We start from the raw sequence: 16,641 nt of genomic DNA, 5'->3' as shown, positions 1-16,641 counted from the left end.
GATAACAGAGATAAAAGAGGACTATTAGAAAACAACCCTTATTTCATTGTACTGCAGTTTTACTGTATATTAACAGCAGTGCATTTTTGTACAGGTATCCTGTATTATTGTGCAAGTTTACCATTAATGCTGGTAGCCTAGAACAAATGTTATGGAAGTGAATGTGCACTTTTCAACTGGGTATACTGCAACTACGAAAAACACTGGCATAGCCTGTAGTAAAAGCAAAAGCATGTATAGCATCGGAGATTCTCTAAATTAGGGAACATTTCTGATAGCTATTGGACCGCAGAGACTGTCAAAATGTTTTGCTTCTAATGACCTTGCAAATTCCCATGGGTTAATAGCCAACAAACACTATGCCCATGTTTATATAGATCGATGTATATTAATTGAGTAGTATTTAGATTACTGATCAGTAGTTCTTTCAGATTTCAAACAAAAAACAGATATCAAGCAGATATCAAAAGGACATCTTAAGCTGGCTGTGACCAAATTTCAACCAGTAAAAGACGTCTGTATCACGTCGTATGCCCACTGGGATAATACATAAATCATAACCCTTGCAGAATAAGGTCCTCACCTTTTCTGGACATGACAAGTTTATATTCCCGGAGTAGCCGTACACCAAATCACCATGTGCATCACTCATTTAATTGGGATAGGCTATTAAAATGAAAGGTTTTTGCTCAATGCATCCGACAGGGTCCACGGTTTATAACATACAGTAGAATTTGACATGTGAACAGACAGTTGATATTTTGCATTGACGTGTGTTGGCTACCACTGTAAGTAGGAATATAGTAGTTTACATTTTTTTCAGAGTAGACAATGTTTCAGAATTCGTGGGTTGTAGCATATTTACGTTACGGGAAAAAGTGAATGTAAAACATTGTTGCATCCAAACTATCTGTTTACAGGTCCACAACAATTTGCAATTGTTTTTGTCTTTCAGAAATGGTCAGATACAGCAAATATCACTGCAAAAGAAAACATTCTCTAACACCTCCAAAGACATTTGATCAAGTTCGCCATTGCTATTTCCTTTAGGTAATGTCTTGGCCTAATTCCAACACTTCCAAACTATACAGCAAATAAGGGCGTTATTGTCACCATGAAAGTTGAATGATGGGCGTTTTTCAGGTGGCGTTATAAGGCTTGTTCACGCGTGCACAGTTTTAAGACAGATCTGATTCATAACGGCGGGAAACATGTATATGTATGGCGTGCTCCATGTTCCTAAGTCTCAATATTCTTGTGCGTGCGCATTTTGTTCAGAAATGGCACATGCAGATATTTTGTTTTAAATTTACGCAATGTTTGTAAATGAGGCCACAGACCCATACTCTTTTCTCTTTCTGTATAGTATGTTCTTGGCATACTCATGAAGACGACAGCATACCACCATCTCCTCTCTCTACACCGCCTTCCTCCAGTGCCTCTTAAATAGCCAGAGCGGCTCATAGATATATCACTGGCGTCATTAAACAGAGCCCATTACACACACATCAAAAAACAATCTAAATAGGACCAAATAGGGGTTCTTTGGCTTGTAACCATAGCGGAACCCTTTTTGGTGCTATATAGAATACTTTTTTGAAGGTTTAATAAAGAACCATGCTTACAAGGTTCTAAATGGAACCTGTATGGTGCAGTAGAGAACCCTATGCGTGCACACACACACACACACACACACACACACCATTAGCCCCAGAGTGAGGGAGAGCGGGGTGGGCAAGGGCAGAATAGGGCGTGGGTGGATCACAGACACAGTTCACTGCACCCTAATGTTCGGAAGATTTAGATTTTAAGATCACATGTTTACTTTTGCCATCCATTTCTGGATGGATGAATGGGGCCTGGCCATTAAGTGAATTACCTCACATGCTCCTATTCCTCTCAAATGTTTTTGGAGCGAGAGAGTGTGAGGAGGGGGAAAGGAGTGAGGCGGAGTGGTGCATGAATGCTCGTCAGTACAGGTTACACAGTGTGATTTATGCAGAGAGAGAGAGCGAGAGCGAGAGAGAGAGAGAGAGAGAGAGAGAGAGAGAGAGAAAACTGGAAACCCCTGTACATAATCTACACCCCTCACACAAAAAAGAGGTGATGATAACTAGAATTGGAAAAGGAATAAGAAAGTGAAAAAAGATAGATGAAAGGAGAGAAATGCATAATTCACATATTCAGTTGTATGAAAAAGACCAAAATAAACCAAAACCAGTGTCCATAAAAAGCCAAAACACACCACCTCTATGGGCCCTAGGGCCCAAGCAAAAGGCAATGGCAACACTTTCTTTGAAGGGAGCATACAGTGCATTCGGAAAGTATTCAGACTCCTTGACTTTTTCCACATTTTGTTACGTTACAGCCTTATTCTAAAATTGATTAAATTAAGTGTTTTCTTCATCAATCTACACACAATACCCCATAATGACAAATCAAAAACAGGTTTTTATAAATGTTTGCTAATTTATCAAAATATACAAATTAAAAAATTACTTATTTACATAAGTATTCAGACCCTTTGCTATGAGATTCGTTGAGGTCTGGTGCATCCTGTTTCCATTGATCATCCTTGAGATGTTTCTACAACTTGATTGGAGTCCACCTGTGGTAAATTCAATTGATTGTACATTGGATTTGATTGGATTTGGAAAGGCACACACCTGTCTAAATAAAGTCCCACAGTTGACAGTGCATGTCATAGCAAAAAGGTCAAAGGAATTGTCCGTAGAGCTCCGAGACAGGATTGTGTCAAGCCACAGATCTGGGGAAGGGTACGAAAACATTTCTGCATCATTGAATGTCCTCAAGAACACAGTTGCTTCCATCATTCTTAAATTAAAGAAGTTTGGAACCACCAAGACTCTTCCTAGAGCTGGCCACCTGGCCAAACTGAGCAAAAGGGGGAGAAGAGCCTTTGTCATGGAGGTGGCCAAGAACCCAATGGTCGCTCTGACAGAGCTCCAGAGTCCTCTGTGGAGATGGGAGATCCTTCCAGAAGTACAACCATCTCTGCAGCACTCCACCAATCAGGCCAGACGGAAGCCGTTCCTCAGTAAAAGGCACATGACAGCCCGATTGGAGTTTGCCAAAATGCACATAAAGGACTCTCAGACCATGAGAAACAAGATTCTCCGGTCTGATGAAACCAAGATTGAACTCTTTGGCCTGAATGCCAAGTGTTACGTCTGGAGGAAACCTGGCACCCTCCCTACAGTGAAGCATGGTGGTGGCAGCATCATGCTCTGGGGATGTTTTTAAGCGTCAGGGACTGGGAGACTAGTAAGCATCGAGGGAAAGATGAAAGGAGCAAAGTACAGAGAGATCCTTGATGAAAACCTGCTCCAGAGCACTCAGAACCTCAGACTGGGGTGAAGGTTCACCTTCCAACAGTACAACAACCCCAAGCACACAGCCAAGACAATGCACGAGGTGCGTTAAGTTAAACTTACATGTCTATTCCTCCCAGCCCTCGAGCCGGAAAGCACTGAAGCGGATGAACAAGCCAGTGAGTCTACGAGGGAACCATCGCGCGAAAGAGTGTTAACATCCATTCCACTTTCCCAAACCGGCTCAGTGACTTCCTGCAGACCATGCCCAAATTTGTCAGGGTGTAAATTGCAGTGTTGAAATCTCAGAGTTAAATTGAAATGTTGGGTGCGGCAGCCAGGGAAGCATGGAGCATTCTAAGGAAGCCATTCCAGAGGATTAATACGCTTGGTAATTACAGGACCTCTTATTTCTCCTCCACACTCTTTTTTAATCAACAGTCAGCTAATTACTAAAGCAAGAGACGGAGGGAAAAGAGAGGGATAGGGAGAGAGAGAGCAAGAGACAGAGAGAGAAAGAGACCTCCATTGTGTTAAAGCTGGAATTAGAATTAGAATATGCAGTAAGGGTAGTAATTTACACAGAGAACAGTTTAGGTTAATAATATATCTGTGAGAATATCCAAGAGGCTTTTATATAATTCAAAATTATTAATAATAATAATAATCAGTATTTTGGAGATGATTTCATTTTCAAATAACGTAAAATGAGCGAGGAAAAAGGCCAGTCTTGAACATGGTGTGAGACATTGTTACTCATTTGTAAATAAATCCAGTTTGTTATTTAGAATAATTTATTTCTGTTTTTAGAGGGAGGGAAACCAAAAACCTACAGTCATTTCATGGGTCTCCCAGTCGAGGCCAGCACAGGTACTGAACCAGCATCATAGGCAACACAGCTTGCACTGGTATGCAGTGTCTTAGAGCGTTGTGCCACTCAGGCGCTGTACAACATGACTGGTCGGGAGTGGGCTACACTACTACAGTAAGAGCAAAATAATAACAAAATAAAATCATAAAAACCTTAGTGTAACAACAGTTTTATTAAGTAATACTGAAGTCGTGCACAATTATCAGTTTCTATTTAGGTTTATGTCGCCCATTCATTGTCAGATAGAGACACAGTAGGACCCAAAAGCATAATCAGTGCTCTGACTCCCCCTTGTGGAGGTCTGGAGCAATGAATTGGTGACGCAGGGCACCGTACTAAACTACAAATTACCTCTAAGTACTGCAGCATAATCGCAAAACTTTTAGTGAAGCAACCAATGTAAGGTTAGAACCACTCGTGAGTGGCCATGCTCAAATATTCACTTGATACCCAGTTTAGTAATACAGACCCTATCTTAGAACAAGTCCAACAATGTGTTTCAGAGCAACAGAGGGATGTTTTCTATGAAAATAAGGTTTACCTTTGAACTCTTCTGGAACAGTGTACTTGATTAATTAACCTCTAGTGCATTGTTTTTATGGTAATTTACACCTATTTTTTGTTTATGCGTGCATGCGTCTGCGTGTGCAGAGATGGGCAGTATTTCTTGTACATGTATTTGAAATTAGCATTTTAATTACTTCTGAGTATTTTGTAATTTGAATTACACTTAACTGAACCACACCAATCTATTTTATATTTTCAAAAAAAAAGCATCTGCTAAATGAACTAAATATAAAAACATGTTGATAAATACTTTTTGGAGGGAAATTTACTTGATACAATTGTGATATGTTGTTGTCTCACTTAGCTATCTTATAATGAAAGCACTAATTATAGGTTGCTCTGGATAAGAGCATCTGCTAAATGACTAAAATGTAAATGTAGAAATGAACAATTGCAAAGCATGCTAAGTATTCTTCTAATGAGCTCCATCCTGAAACAAGGACAATAATAATACTCAGTGTGCTTTGCAGTTCATGTTGGTATGTTTGTTTTCACATATACATTTACATTTAGGTCATTTAGCAGACACTCTTATCCAGAGTGACTTCTTCAACTAAGTTAGATAAACAACAACATATCACAGTCATAGCAATAAAAACTATTTTGTAATCGTTACTGAAAATGTTATTGTTGCTGTTCGGGCTAGCTACTTGCAAATGAATATTTGGATTTTAAAATAGCTGATACGTGTATTTTAATTACATACATTGCGAAATATAAGTATACAAATATTTAGTAGTTGATTTAGATACATTGATCTTCATGGTATTTTGTGTGTGTTTACAGACTCATGAGCTTCCAGTCCAGAGAGCCGACTACCAAAATTACCAAACTGTTAGCAGCATATTGCCCATCTCTGCACGCAGACGCGCACACACACAGCATGTGAGAGTAACGCTAGCTAGGTTTCCATCCAGTTGGCAACAGATTTTCATGCAAATATTTTAAAATCCTCATAAAAAACAATATGCGCATTTTCCCACCAGAGATGTGTTTCAATCAAATTGACTTGTTGCAGATAAAAGGCTGTGCGTGATGACGCAGTGCACATAAAAAATCACTTTTGCGTTTAAATTCCCATATACAGAAGTTAAATGGGTTTCCATCCCAGTTTCAACTCTAATGATTGTTTTGTCACAAAAAATGTTGTGTTATATAATGGTCTTGGCATGTGATCTCTCGCCAACAGCTCGCAGATCCAGTGCAGGTAGCCTACGAGGGAAAGGGAAATGGGATACCTAGTCAGTTGCACAACTGAATGCATTCAACTGAAAATGTGTCTGAATCAGAGCTGTGTGGAGTGCTAAATGATGAGATTATTATTTACAAAAGAGCGAACGGGAGCCAAGCATCGATCATCATGTCACCAGAATAAGACCCTGCATATTTATTGGAAAGGAGTATCAAGTTCATCACCTTGCGCTTTCACCACCCTGTGAAGTTCATCATAAATTATTTCATCTGTAGCCTAATAAACTGCATGCTTTCCCGAGTTGTAGCAGGAGGACAGCACAACATGGCATCGCGTGACTCCAAGTTTACGTCGATATGATGGTTATTATATCAATATTTGCATATTCATGCATTTCCACCTCCATTTCTCGCATTATTCATTGTACAGACACAAAATGATCTCACTTTGTCTAGCGTATTTAGTTTTGCCGACATTTGGAAAGTTGACAGAGAAATGTCCTGTTTCCATCAGGCCTGCCTTGAAAAGTTTCATCCAAAGTCCTTCTTTGTGATGGGGGCAGTATTTTCACATCCGGATGAAAAGCTTGCCCAGAGTAAACTGCCTGCTACTCAGGCCCAGAAGCTAGGATATGCATATTATTAGTATAATTGGCTAGAAAACCCTCTGACGTTTCTGAAACTGTTTGAATGATATCTGTGAGTATAACAGAACTCCTATGGCAGGCAAAAACCTGAGAAATATCCAACCAGGAAGTGGGAAATCTGAGGTTTTAGTTTTTCAAATGATTGCCTATCCAATATACAGTGTAAATGGGGTCAGATTGCACTTCCTAAGGCTTCCACTGGATGTCAACAGTATTTAGAACGTTGTTTCAGGCTTCTATTGTGAAAGGGGAGCGAATAAGACCAGTCACAGTAGATGGCTCAGCTGAAAGCCTCTAGTTGTTGATCGCGCACGGTCGTGAGCACGAGCTCCGTTCCCTTTTCTTTCTGAAGACAAAGGAATTGTCCGGTTGGAATATTATTGAAGATTTATGATAAAAACATCCTAAAGATTGATTCTATACATCGTTTGAGATGTTTCTACGAACTGTAATGGAACTTTTTTGACTTTTCATTTGGACTTAGTGCCTGCGACTTGTGCTTTGGATTAGTGAACTAAACGCGCGAACAAAAAGGAGGTATTTGGACATAAGGATGGACTTTATCGAACAAAACAAACATTTATTGTGGAACTGGGATTCCTGGGAGTGCATTCCGATGAAGATCATCAAAGGTAAGTGAATATTTATAACGCTATTTCTGACTTTTGTTGACCATACAACATGGCGGGTATCTGTATGGCTTGTTTTGGTGGCTGAGCGCTGTACTCAGATTATTGCATGGTGTGCTTTCGCTGTAAAGCTTTTTTGAAATCTGACACAGCGGTTGCATTAAGGAGAAGTATATCTTTAAATCTATGTATAACACTTGTATCTTTCATTGAAGTTTATGAGTATTTCTGTAAATTGATGTGGCTCTCTGCAAAATCACCGGATGTTTGGAGGCAAAACATGACATAACGCGCCAATATAAACTGAGATGTTTGGATATAAATATGAACTTTATCGAACAAAACATACATGTATTGTGTAACATGAAGTCCTATGAGTGCCATCTGATGTAGATCATCAAAGGTTTGTGATTAATTTTATCTATATTTCTGCTTTTTGTGACTCCTCTCTTTGGCTGGAAAATGGCTGTATGTTTTTTGTGACTAGGCGCTGACCTAACATAATCGCATGGTATGCTTTCGCAGTAAAGCCTTTTTGAAATCGGACACTGTGGTTGGATTAACAAGAAGTTTATCTTTAAAATGGTGTGTAATACTTGTATGTTTGAGGAATTTTAATTATGAGATTTCTGTTGTTTGAATTTGGCGCCCTGCAATTTCACTGGCTGTTAGCTGCAATTTCACTGGCTGTTAGCTCCAATTTCACTGGCTGCTAGCGTCCCACAAATACCAGAGAGGTTAATCACAATAAAAGGTTGGATAGAAACCTGGTTATAGTCACACATCGTCACACACTGCCACATTGGAAACGGCATGATACTTCAATACAAAACAAAGTAAAGCCCTATCTCTGCAGTAGCTGCATTTAGTGAGCACTTGTGCATAGTACAGTGTTGTGAAGGTGTAGAACACATTGTGACAGTGTAGTATAGTTTTCTGTCTGTAGAGTGTGAGATGGTGTGGTAGAGGATTGTGTATTGGTACATTGTGACAAAGTTGTGTCGGTCAGGGTATTAGACATGTATGATAGTGTTGTATAGCTTTGCATGGGTCGGTGTAGACTAGTGTGATAGTGGAGTATAGTTTTTTTGTGGGTGGATGTAGTATTAGACTTGTGTGACGCTCATTAGTTTGTTGGATATCTAGCCTAATGTATTCCCTGTGGGGGAGGTGGCAGCAGCAGCAGCTTCCTGCATGGCTAAGTGAAGCGGTGACAGCCATGACATCAAATACCAAGCCAAGCCACCGCCCAGTAGAGACCTCCCTGCCTGCGAGTCTGTAGGAACTACGAGAGCATCACCAGAAGGGAGAAATAAAGAGAGAAGAGAGGGGAGATAGAGAAAGGAGGAAGGGGATAGATAGAGGTAGGGAGTGAGAGAGATAGAGAGGGTGAGAGGAATAATGAGAGATGGCCTATTGAGGTTATTTCACATTTACATTTGAGTCATTTAGCAGATGCTCTTATCCAAAACACATTTAAATAAGCGCATTCAAATAATGCACATGTGTATATTAAAGACCCACATACACTATCACGATCATTGCAAGTAATGCAGTGATTCATCTTTCATGAACCTACTTCATTGTGAATGTGTCTCTACAGTATGAGCTGTGAGATGGAACAGTAGCAGGTTCTACTGCCTTCAGTGTCTGCCTCTTCATCGTCATCACCAGCATTAGTCTCTCTGTCTCAGGTGTGCTGGTGTGCTGTTCTACAAAGTATGTCTTCCCCCATCATCATGAAAAAAGAGTATGGGTTGTTTGGATGACCCAACTGCTGTGTCGCAGGCATTGGGTCACTTAGCTGGGTTGTTTTCTTTAAAAGCTGCTGGGTTACGGATGCTGGGTTTTTGAGATATAACCCAGTGGGTCAGACCAGAAGACTTGCACATCCCAACAGTCTATCTCAATGTTGGAATTAATAATGCATATCCCAACAGTGTACAGTTGCTTGCAAAAGTATTCACCCCCCGTGGCTTTTTTCTTATTATGTTGCCTTACAACCTGGAAATAAAATTGATTTACACAACATGCCTACCACTTTGAAGATGCAAAATATGTTTTCTTGTGAAACAAACAAGAAATAAGACAAAAAAAAAAGAAATCTTGTGTGTATAACTATTCACCCCCCAAAGTCAATACTTTGTAGAGCCACATTTTGCATCAATTACAGCTGCAAGTCTCTTGGGGTATCTCTCTATAAGCTTGGCACATCTAGCCACTGGGATTTTTGCCCATTTTCAAGGCAAAACTGCTCCAGCTCCTTCAAATTGGAAAGGTTCCGCTGGTGTACAGCAATCTTTAAGTCATACCACAGATTCTCAATTGGATTGAGGTCTGGGCTTTGACTAGGCCATTCCAAGACATTTAAATGGTTCCCCTTAAACCACTCGAGTGTTGCTTTATCAGTATGCTTAGGGTCATTGTCCTGCTGGAAGGTGAACCTCCGTCTCAGTCTCATAAATCTGGAAGACTGAAACAGGTTTCCCGCAAGGATTTCTCTGTATTTAGCGCCATCCATCATTCCTTCATTCTGTATAGTTTCCCAGTCCCTGCCGATGAAAAACCTGGTGTTGGTGGTGTTCTCGGGGTGATGAGAGGTGTTGGGTTTGCGCCAGACGCAGCATTTTCCTTGATGGCCAAAAAGCTACATTTTAGTCTCATCTGACCAGAGTACCTTCTTCCATATGTTTGGTGAGTCTCCCACATGCCTTTTGGCGAACACCAAACTTGTTTGCTTTTTTTTTTCTTTAAGCAATGGCTTTTTTCTGGCCACTCTTCCATAAAGCCCAGCTCTGTGGAGTGTATGGCTTAAAGTGGTCTTATGGACAGATACTCCAATCTCTGCTGTGGAGCTTTGCAGCTCCATCAGGGTTGTCTTTGGTCTCTTTGTTGCCTCTCTGATTAATGCCCTCCTTGCCTGGTCTGTGAGTTTTGGTGGGCGGCCCTCTATTGGCAGGTTTGTTGTGGTGCCATATTCTTTCCATTTTTTTATATTGGATTTAATGGTGCTCCGTGGGATGTTCAAAGTTTCAGATATTTTTTTATAACCCAACCATGATCTGTACTTCTCCACAACTTTGTCCCTGACCTGTTTGGAGAGCTCATTGGTCTTCATAGTTCCACTTGCTTGATGGTGCCCCTTGCTTAGTGGTGTTGCAGTCTCTGGGGCATTTCAGAACAGGTGTATATATACTGAGATCATGTGACACTTAAATAAAGTCCACCTGTGTGCAATCTAACTAATTATGTGACTTCTAAAGGTAATTGGTTGCACCAGATCTTATTTAGGGGCTTCATAGCAAATGGGGTGATTACATATTCACCACCACTTTTCCGTTTTCTTATTTAAAACATTTTTTTATTTTTTTTATTTCTCTTCACCAATTTGGACTATTTTGTGTATGTCCATTAAATGAGGTCCAAATAAAAATCAATTTAATTTTCAGACTGTAATGCAAAATACAAAAAAGGAAAAACACCATGGGGATGAATACTTTTGCAAGGCACTGTATCTTAATGTTGGGATATGTACAAAATAATGTTCTAAATTTGATATTTGTTTGTGTAATGTGCAAACATATTAAAATACATTTTTAGTTTGTAGATTACAAACTTAACACGATGAACAGGAATGGCATTTACTGTAATGGGTTGCCAAAAATAACTACATAAAAGACACGCTCCTAATAGGCGACACCTCCTTAAAATAACCTATACATTACCTTAAAAAAAAGACTCAGCTGCTGGTTCAACCCAACCGATGTAAAAAAAATACAAGTGATGATTAAATTTAATCATGTTTGCGTAATCCCCAATAACCCAACTTGTTGGGTTATTTACGCAACCCAATTGGGTCAAAATAACCCAGTGTGTGTTATATCCACTATTTAACCAGCACTGTGGTTAACAAATAGCCCATCATTGTTTTGAGTGTGCTGTTTTATGGAATATGAGAGTAGTGCTTCCAGAGCAGTAGGTGGCAGCAGTACTACCCTGCAGGCCTCTCAAGTGCTTTCTTTTACTCTTACCTCTATTGCATGCTGTTTGCATGCTGTATTCAATTAGAACATACACATGCAAGTACGGACACATATGCAGGCACAAATTCCCACACACACGCATACATGAACAGACTTGTCATACTTGAGTAAAAGTGTAGATACCTTAATAGAACGTTACTCAAGTGAAAGTCAGCCAGTAAAATACTACTCGAGTTTAAGTCAAAAAGTGTTTGGTTTTAAATATACTTAAGTATCAAAAGAAAATACAATTGCTAAAATATACTTAAGTATCAAAAGTGAAAGTAGAAATCATCGAAATGGATTTGTCACATGCACCGCTTAAAACAGGTGCAGACCTTTCTGTGAAATGTTTACTTACAAAGCCAGATCTAACACACACACACACACACACACACACACACACACACACACACACACACACACACACACACACACACACACACACACACACACACACACACACACACACACACACACACACACACACACACACACACACACACACACACACACACACACAGGTCTGATTCAGTACGTATGGACAGGTAAGCCTTTACAATGAGCTGGTCCTCCTATAGCTCCTCCCTCCAGCCTCCACTGACATAAACACACGGCTCTACACACAGTCACGCACTCACACAGGCACACACACCGGCACGCACACACACACACCATATGTAACCCCTGTTGAATGTAAAGCCTGCTTGAAGAAGCACTACTCTCTCTCATCGTTCCATTTTTCCCTGACCCTCACGCTCCACCTCGGTCTCTTTTTCCATCTCCCTCTCTCCCTTTCCCAATCCATCTCTCCCTCCCCTTCTACTTCCATCTCTCTCCCTCTTCCTCCTTCTCCCCCTCTCAGCCGGCAGTCAGCAGAGGATTTCACTGGAAATGGATGTGGTCCCCTTTACAACGTCCCTAGCTGAGTGGTGCAAGAGCTGTAATAAATCAGATCAATCACAAGGAGATATGGTAGAGGAGAAGCAGTAAATCCCCAAGGATCATAAATCTACAACACACTCCAAACACCTCCCTCTGTCCACAACTCCTACCCTGACTCCCCCTTCACCTCTCTATCTCCCTGTCCGTCTTTCTCTCGCTCTCTCTCCTTCATCCACACACACACACACTGAATCCTTCTCTACCTACCTCTTTTACGCTCTCCTTTTCTTCCCCTCCGTCTTTCTGTCTTTTCTCTTCCTCTCTGTATCTCACTCTGCTCACCTGTTCACTCATTTCTCATTCACTTTCTGATGCCCTCTCTCTTTCTCCTTTAGGCACATGTATATCCTCAAATGTTTTGTCTTCTGACCATGACATCAGTGCAAGCCTATTGTTAGTTTAAATACTTCAACAGTCAACCACACAACATTGCCAACACATTCCCTGTTAGATTGTCATCACTCCACTGTCGTAGCCTCACCGTTTCCACCTGACTTCTGCATCACCCACCTGTACACCTGCCTGATTCACAACCTGCTCATGCCGTCACTTCCCCTGACTTACATTGTCAAACGCGACAATCTGTGTAAGTTTTGCGGATGATATACACTTCTCCTCCCAATGCATTTTAAAGTATATCCAAGCCATTAGCAATATGTCTTTTTTTTTTCAGAGCCGCCATAAGCCTCAAGCAACGTAACAGGTTGCACACATTCCACTCTGTCTTCTGTATTTCTGTCTCTATGTTGCAGGTAGGTTCTGTCGTCCTTCTGAAGAGGCTCACTGTAGTCAGCACTTACCAGAATCCCCATTGGGATGCTAACCACCAACACGTTCATCACCATAATCATCATACTGCATTTCTCCATCAGTGGTATAGCCACCCTGTGTACTCATATACTTTCTAGTGTAATACAGAGTGTGCAATGGAAAGGTTTTTAACAGTCTCAATCACAGCTGTGACATTATTCAAACGTGTAATGGTAGGCAGTTTCTACCACCTGGGCAATGTCGGTGGACAACTTTTAGAAATGGAGTCAAACAGGGAGGGAAGAGCCTGAAATATTCCAATTAAAGCACAAATACGTTTTGCCACAGTGTGCCATAATGAACATCACCATGGTTTTACTGTGAATCTGCATCTTTATACTGGGGACCGTAGTACTTGCTGTGGCCAGCAGGAGGGGGAGTGTACATGCCCCCTCTTCCCTCTCTTTCTTATCCCTCTGTCTGTCCCTCCCTCCCATGTCTCTCTCCTCCTATCCCTGGTGAGAGGGATTCCCCCAGTAACTTCACTTAGTTCCCAGAGGGAGAACATATGTTGGAGAAGAAAGCGAGAACAAGAGAGAGAAGGACATAGATGAAGAGAGGGGGAAAACAGAAGAACATAGACCTCTCTGAGACATCTGCGGCATTACTCTACCAGTGTGTTTAGGAGTGTGTGAGTGTTACATTTTAACTGACCTTGTGTGTGTCTCTGTATGTGACTTTCCATGGTCATGGATATACCACTGACCAACCCACTCCTCCTCGCCTTCCTTCTCTGCTCCCTCTCCTTCGTTCACGGGGCCATGGACTCCTGCTACGATGACGACGAGGGCGTCCCTAGCCGTTGCATGCCCAAGTTCGAGAACGCAGCCTTTAACCGCACGATCATGGCTTCCAATGTGTGCGGTTCACCGCCAGAGGATTACTGCATGCAGACGAGCTCGACGCGCTCCTGCCACCACTGTAGTGTGTCGGACATGGGCCTCAGCCACAACGCCAGCCTGCTGACGGACTTCCACACGGATGAGGAACCCACCTGGTGGCAGAGCCAGTCCATGTTCTACAGAGTCCAGCACCCTAACTCTGTTAATCTCACCCTGCGCCTCGGTAAGAACAACTCACTCTCTCGCTCTGCACCTTGGTAAGACCCACATTCACTCTTTCAACCCTCCTCTGTTAACCTCACCCTGCACCTTGGTAAGAAGAACAACATTCAGTTTCATAAGGTTATGTTCACCATTAGTTGAGTTTGATGAGTCCTGCTCCAGCTGTGACTATGCAACCTCACCCTGCAACAGATCTGGACAGAATTTGGGGGTATTGTGTAGTTTCTTTGAAAATACCAACTTTTCAAATACTCAAAGTAGTTGAATATAGAGAAACAGCTAAAGCCAAAATCTGGCAACAATTACCTTTGATATTCAAATACAGGTCTCAGAAAAGCAAATCATATTTGAAGGTATTTGAATATATGCAAGTTATTTGAAATATTTATTTGATGCCTGCTATATATTTGATGAAGAACCAAAAACATAACAGTGCATTTAATTAGTCTAAATATATTATTATTTGCATATGGTTTGGAGGGCTTTCATATATTAATATCAATTTAGCCTAGAATGAAATACTTAGTGATTGAAGACCATTTTTTAACATGCTAAACATTAACATCTATCGATCTAAATAATGGAAAGTAATACAAATATAAACCAAACAGATGTTGTTTTAATTGTTTCAGATTTTTTTTACATCATGCATTACATTACTCTTTACGTCATTGTCATAACCTATTGTTTGTTAATGGTCATGTTAGATCCTGGTTAATAATTTAAGATGGCGATTGCATTTGATGAACATCAGGGTATCAAAATGAACTTTTTGTAAAAAAAAATAAAATATTCATGATAATTTACACTGAGAGTATTAAATCAACACTGAATGTGTGGAGTCTGTGGACACATATAGACACTGGAAAAGTGTTAAATGAACACACTGCCTAGTGTAAAGCCTTCATCAAATATTTCCCAGAGTGCCATTCGAGTAAATGTGACCGATCGGCTCGATTCGGTCTCATGTAGCAAAATTTGAAATAGTGTTTTTTACATTGGACAAAAGTAGAAACTCAGGGCTAGAAAATGGTATATCATACACTACAGCTGAGGAACAATGGGAAAGTAATTCTGCATTGAAAGTTGATAAACTTATAACTTCACTTTTGAGAAAATGGCCTTGAATGTTTTGGTACACCTATAGGAGAGCTCTTCTTTGTCTACACCCATTCAGCATAGTTCACACCCTCTAAAGCCTTAGCCCCACCCAGCTCTTTAAGGATTCACATGTGAGGCCATGTACTAAACAACCAAAGATTTCAAAACTGAAGGCTGGTTTCTACTATGGATGTATTCATAAAATGAATCTGGAGTGCGCTCTGTGCATTCGAAACTCAGAGCAATGTCAGAATGTCCATTCGTAAATTCAGAGCGTTTCGATCTCAGAGCATTCAGAGCGCACACTGGACACTCTGACTGTGGAGTAGGGTTGTCCGAGCGTTCTGATCATAACAACAGCAGTCAAGCACCCAAGCTAACTGGCAAACATTGGCTAGCTTGCTAGCTACTTCCAGACACAAATGTTTTATTTAGTTTATTTTATTCACCTTTATTTAACCAGTTAAGCTAGTTGAGAACAAGTTCTCAATTACAACTGCGACCTGGCCAAGATAAAGCAAAGCAGTGCGACACAAACAACAACACAGAGTTACACATGGAATAAACAAGCGTACAGTCAATAACACAATAGAAAAAGAATTAGAGAACAGCTCACTCTGACCATTTTACTCACCCTAGCAGAGCTGGTTAGGCAGTTTTTATGTTATCCAGAACATTGGCGAACAATTTATTTACGCTTTTTAGCCAATGTTTACTGACACTGGCCTTATTCAACAGGTGTTGAGCATTCATAAATTTGTCAATTATTCTGCGCTCTGGCACACTGAGATGAGAGTGCTATGAAATCGGAGTAGGTAGCCAGAGCGAATTTACCAGCCACCTCTATCGACAGTTGTCGCAGTGACATCCTGAACATTCTATTGATATGGTTATTTGCATAGTGGAATATTTTGTTTAGACATGTAGCTAGCTAGCTAAACAATGAACAATAATCCCACCGTTACTACCCTGCATTAATCTACAGGTGGCTAACCAACCAGGTTCAATGTTAGCTAGATAACATTAGACTATAACTAGCAATGCAAATGGGTCAGAGATACGAATAATATAACTACACAGATCTCATACAAGTAACGTTAGCTAGCGAGCCAGCCAGCTAACGTTAGCTAGCTAGCTAACAGTACACTTTAACATGAAATGAAAACAACTTTCTGACAAAATTAGAAATGTGCAACATCTGAAAATGTAGCTAGCTAGACTATCTTACCCGCATACATGGATAGATGCTTCTCCCTCTCTGTGACGGATGCCATGGTTGCCCTTTGTTTTGAAGATGTAATACGGAGACAGGTGTTTTATACAACAGCGTTCTGTGTGTTCTCTTTTCGACTCCATCTGCATATTTGCAATCAAACGCCAGAATTTTCTCTATTTCCTTAGCTATCATATTGTAATTCCACTTATTTCAAAACTTGGTCCTTCAGAAGGTGGAGAGCAACAC

The 16,641-nt window shown here is 40.7% G+C and overlaps 1 protein-coding gene across 1 annotated transcript in view; it reads left to right on the top strand.

Annotated features, from left to right (window-relative positions):
- The first annotated feature begins 13,500 nt into the window (after positions 1-13,500).
- Positions 13,501-16,641, top strand: part of LOC139552077 (laminin subunit gamma-3-like) — a 236,339-nt gene continuing 233,198 nt past the window's right edge. Inside the window, exon 1 of the mRNA XM_071363475.1 lies at positions 13,501-14,079. Coding sequence (XP_071219576.1) covers positions 13,698-14,079 — 382 coding nt within the window. The 5' untranslated portion in view covers positions 13,501-13,697. The remainder of the gene's footprint in view (positions 14,080-16,641) is intronic.

The sequence above is a fragment of the Salvelinus alpinus genome, chromosome 24 (assembly GCF_045679555.1).
Source record: "Salvelinus alpinus chromosome 24, SLU_Salpinus.1, whole genome shotgun sequence".
Classification (NCBI taxonomy): domain Eukaryota; kingdom Metazoa; phylum Chordata; class Actinopteri; order Salmoniformes; family Salmonidae; genus Salvelinus; species Salvelinus alpinus.
Note: the sequence above shows the minus strand (reverse complement) of the source record. Positions and strands in the feature narration are given on the sequence as shown.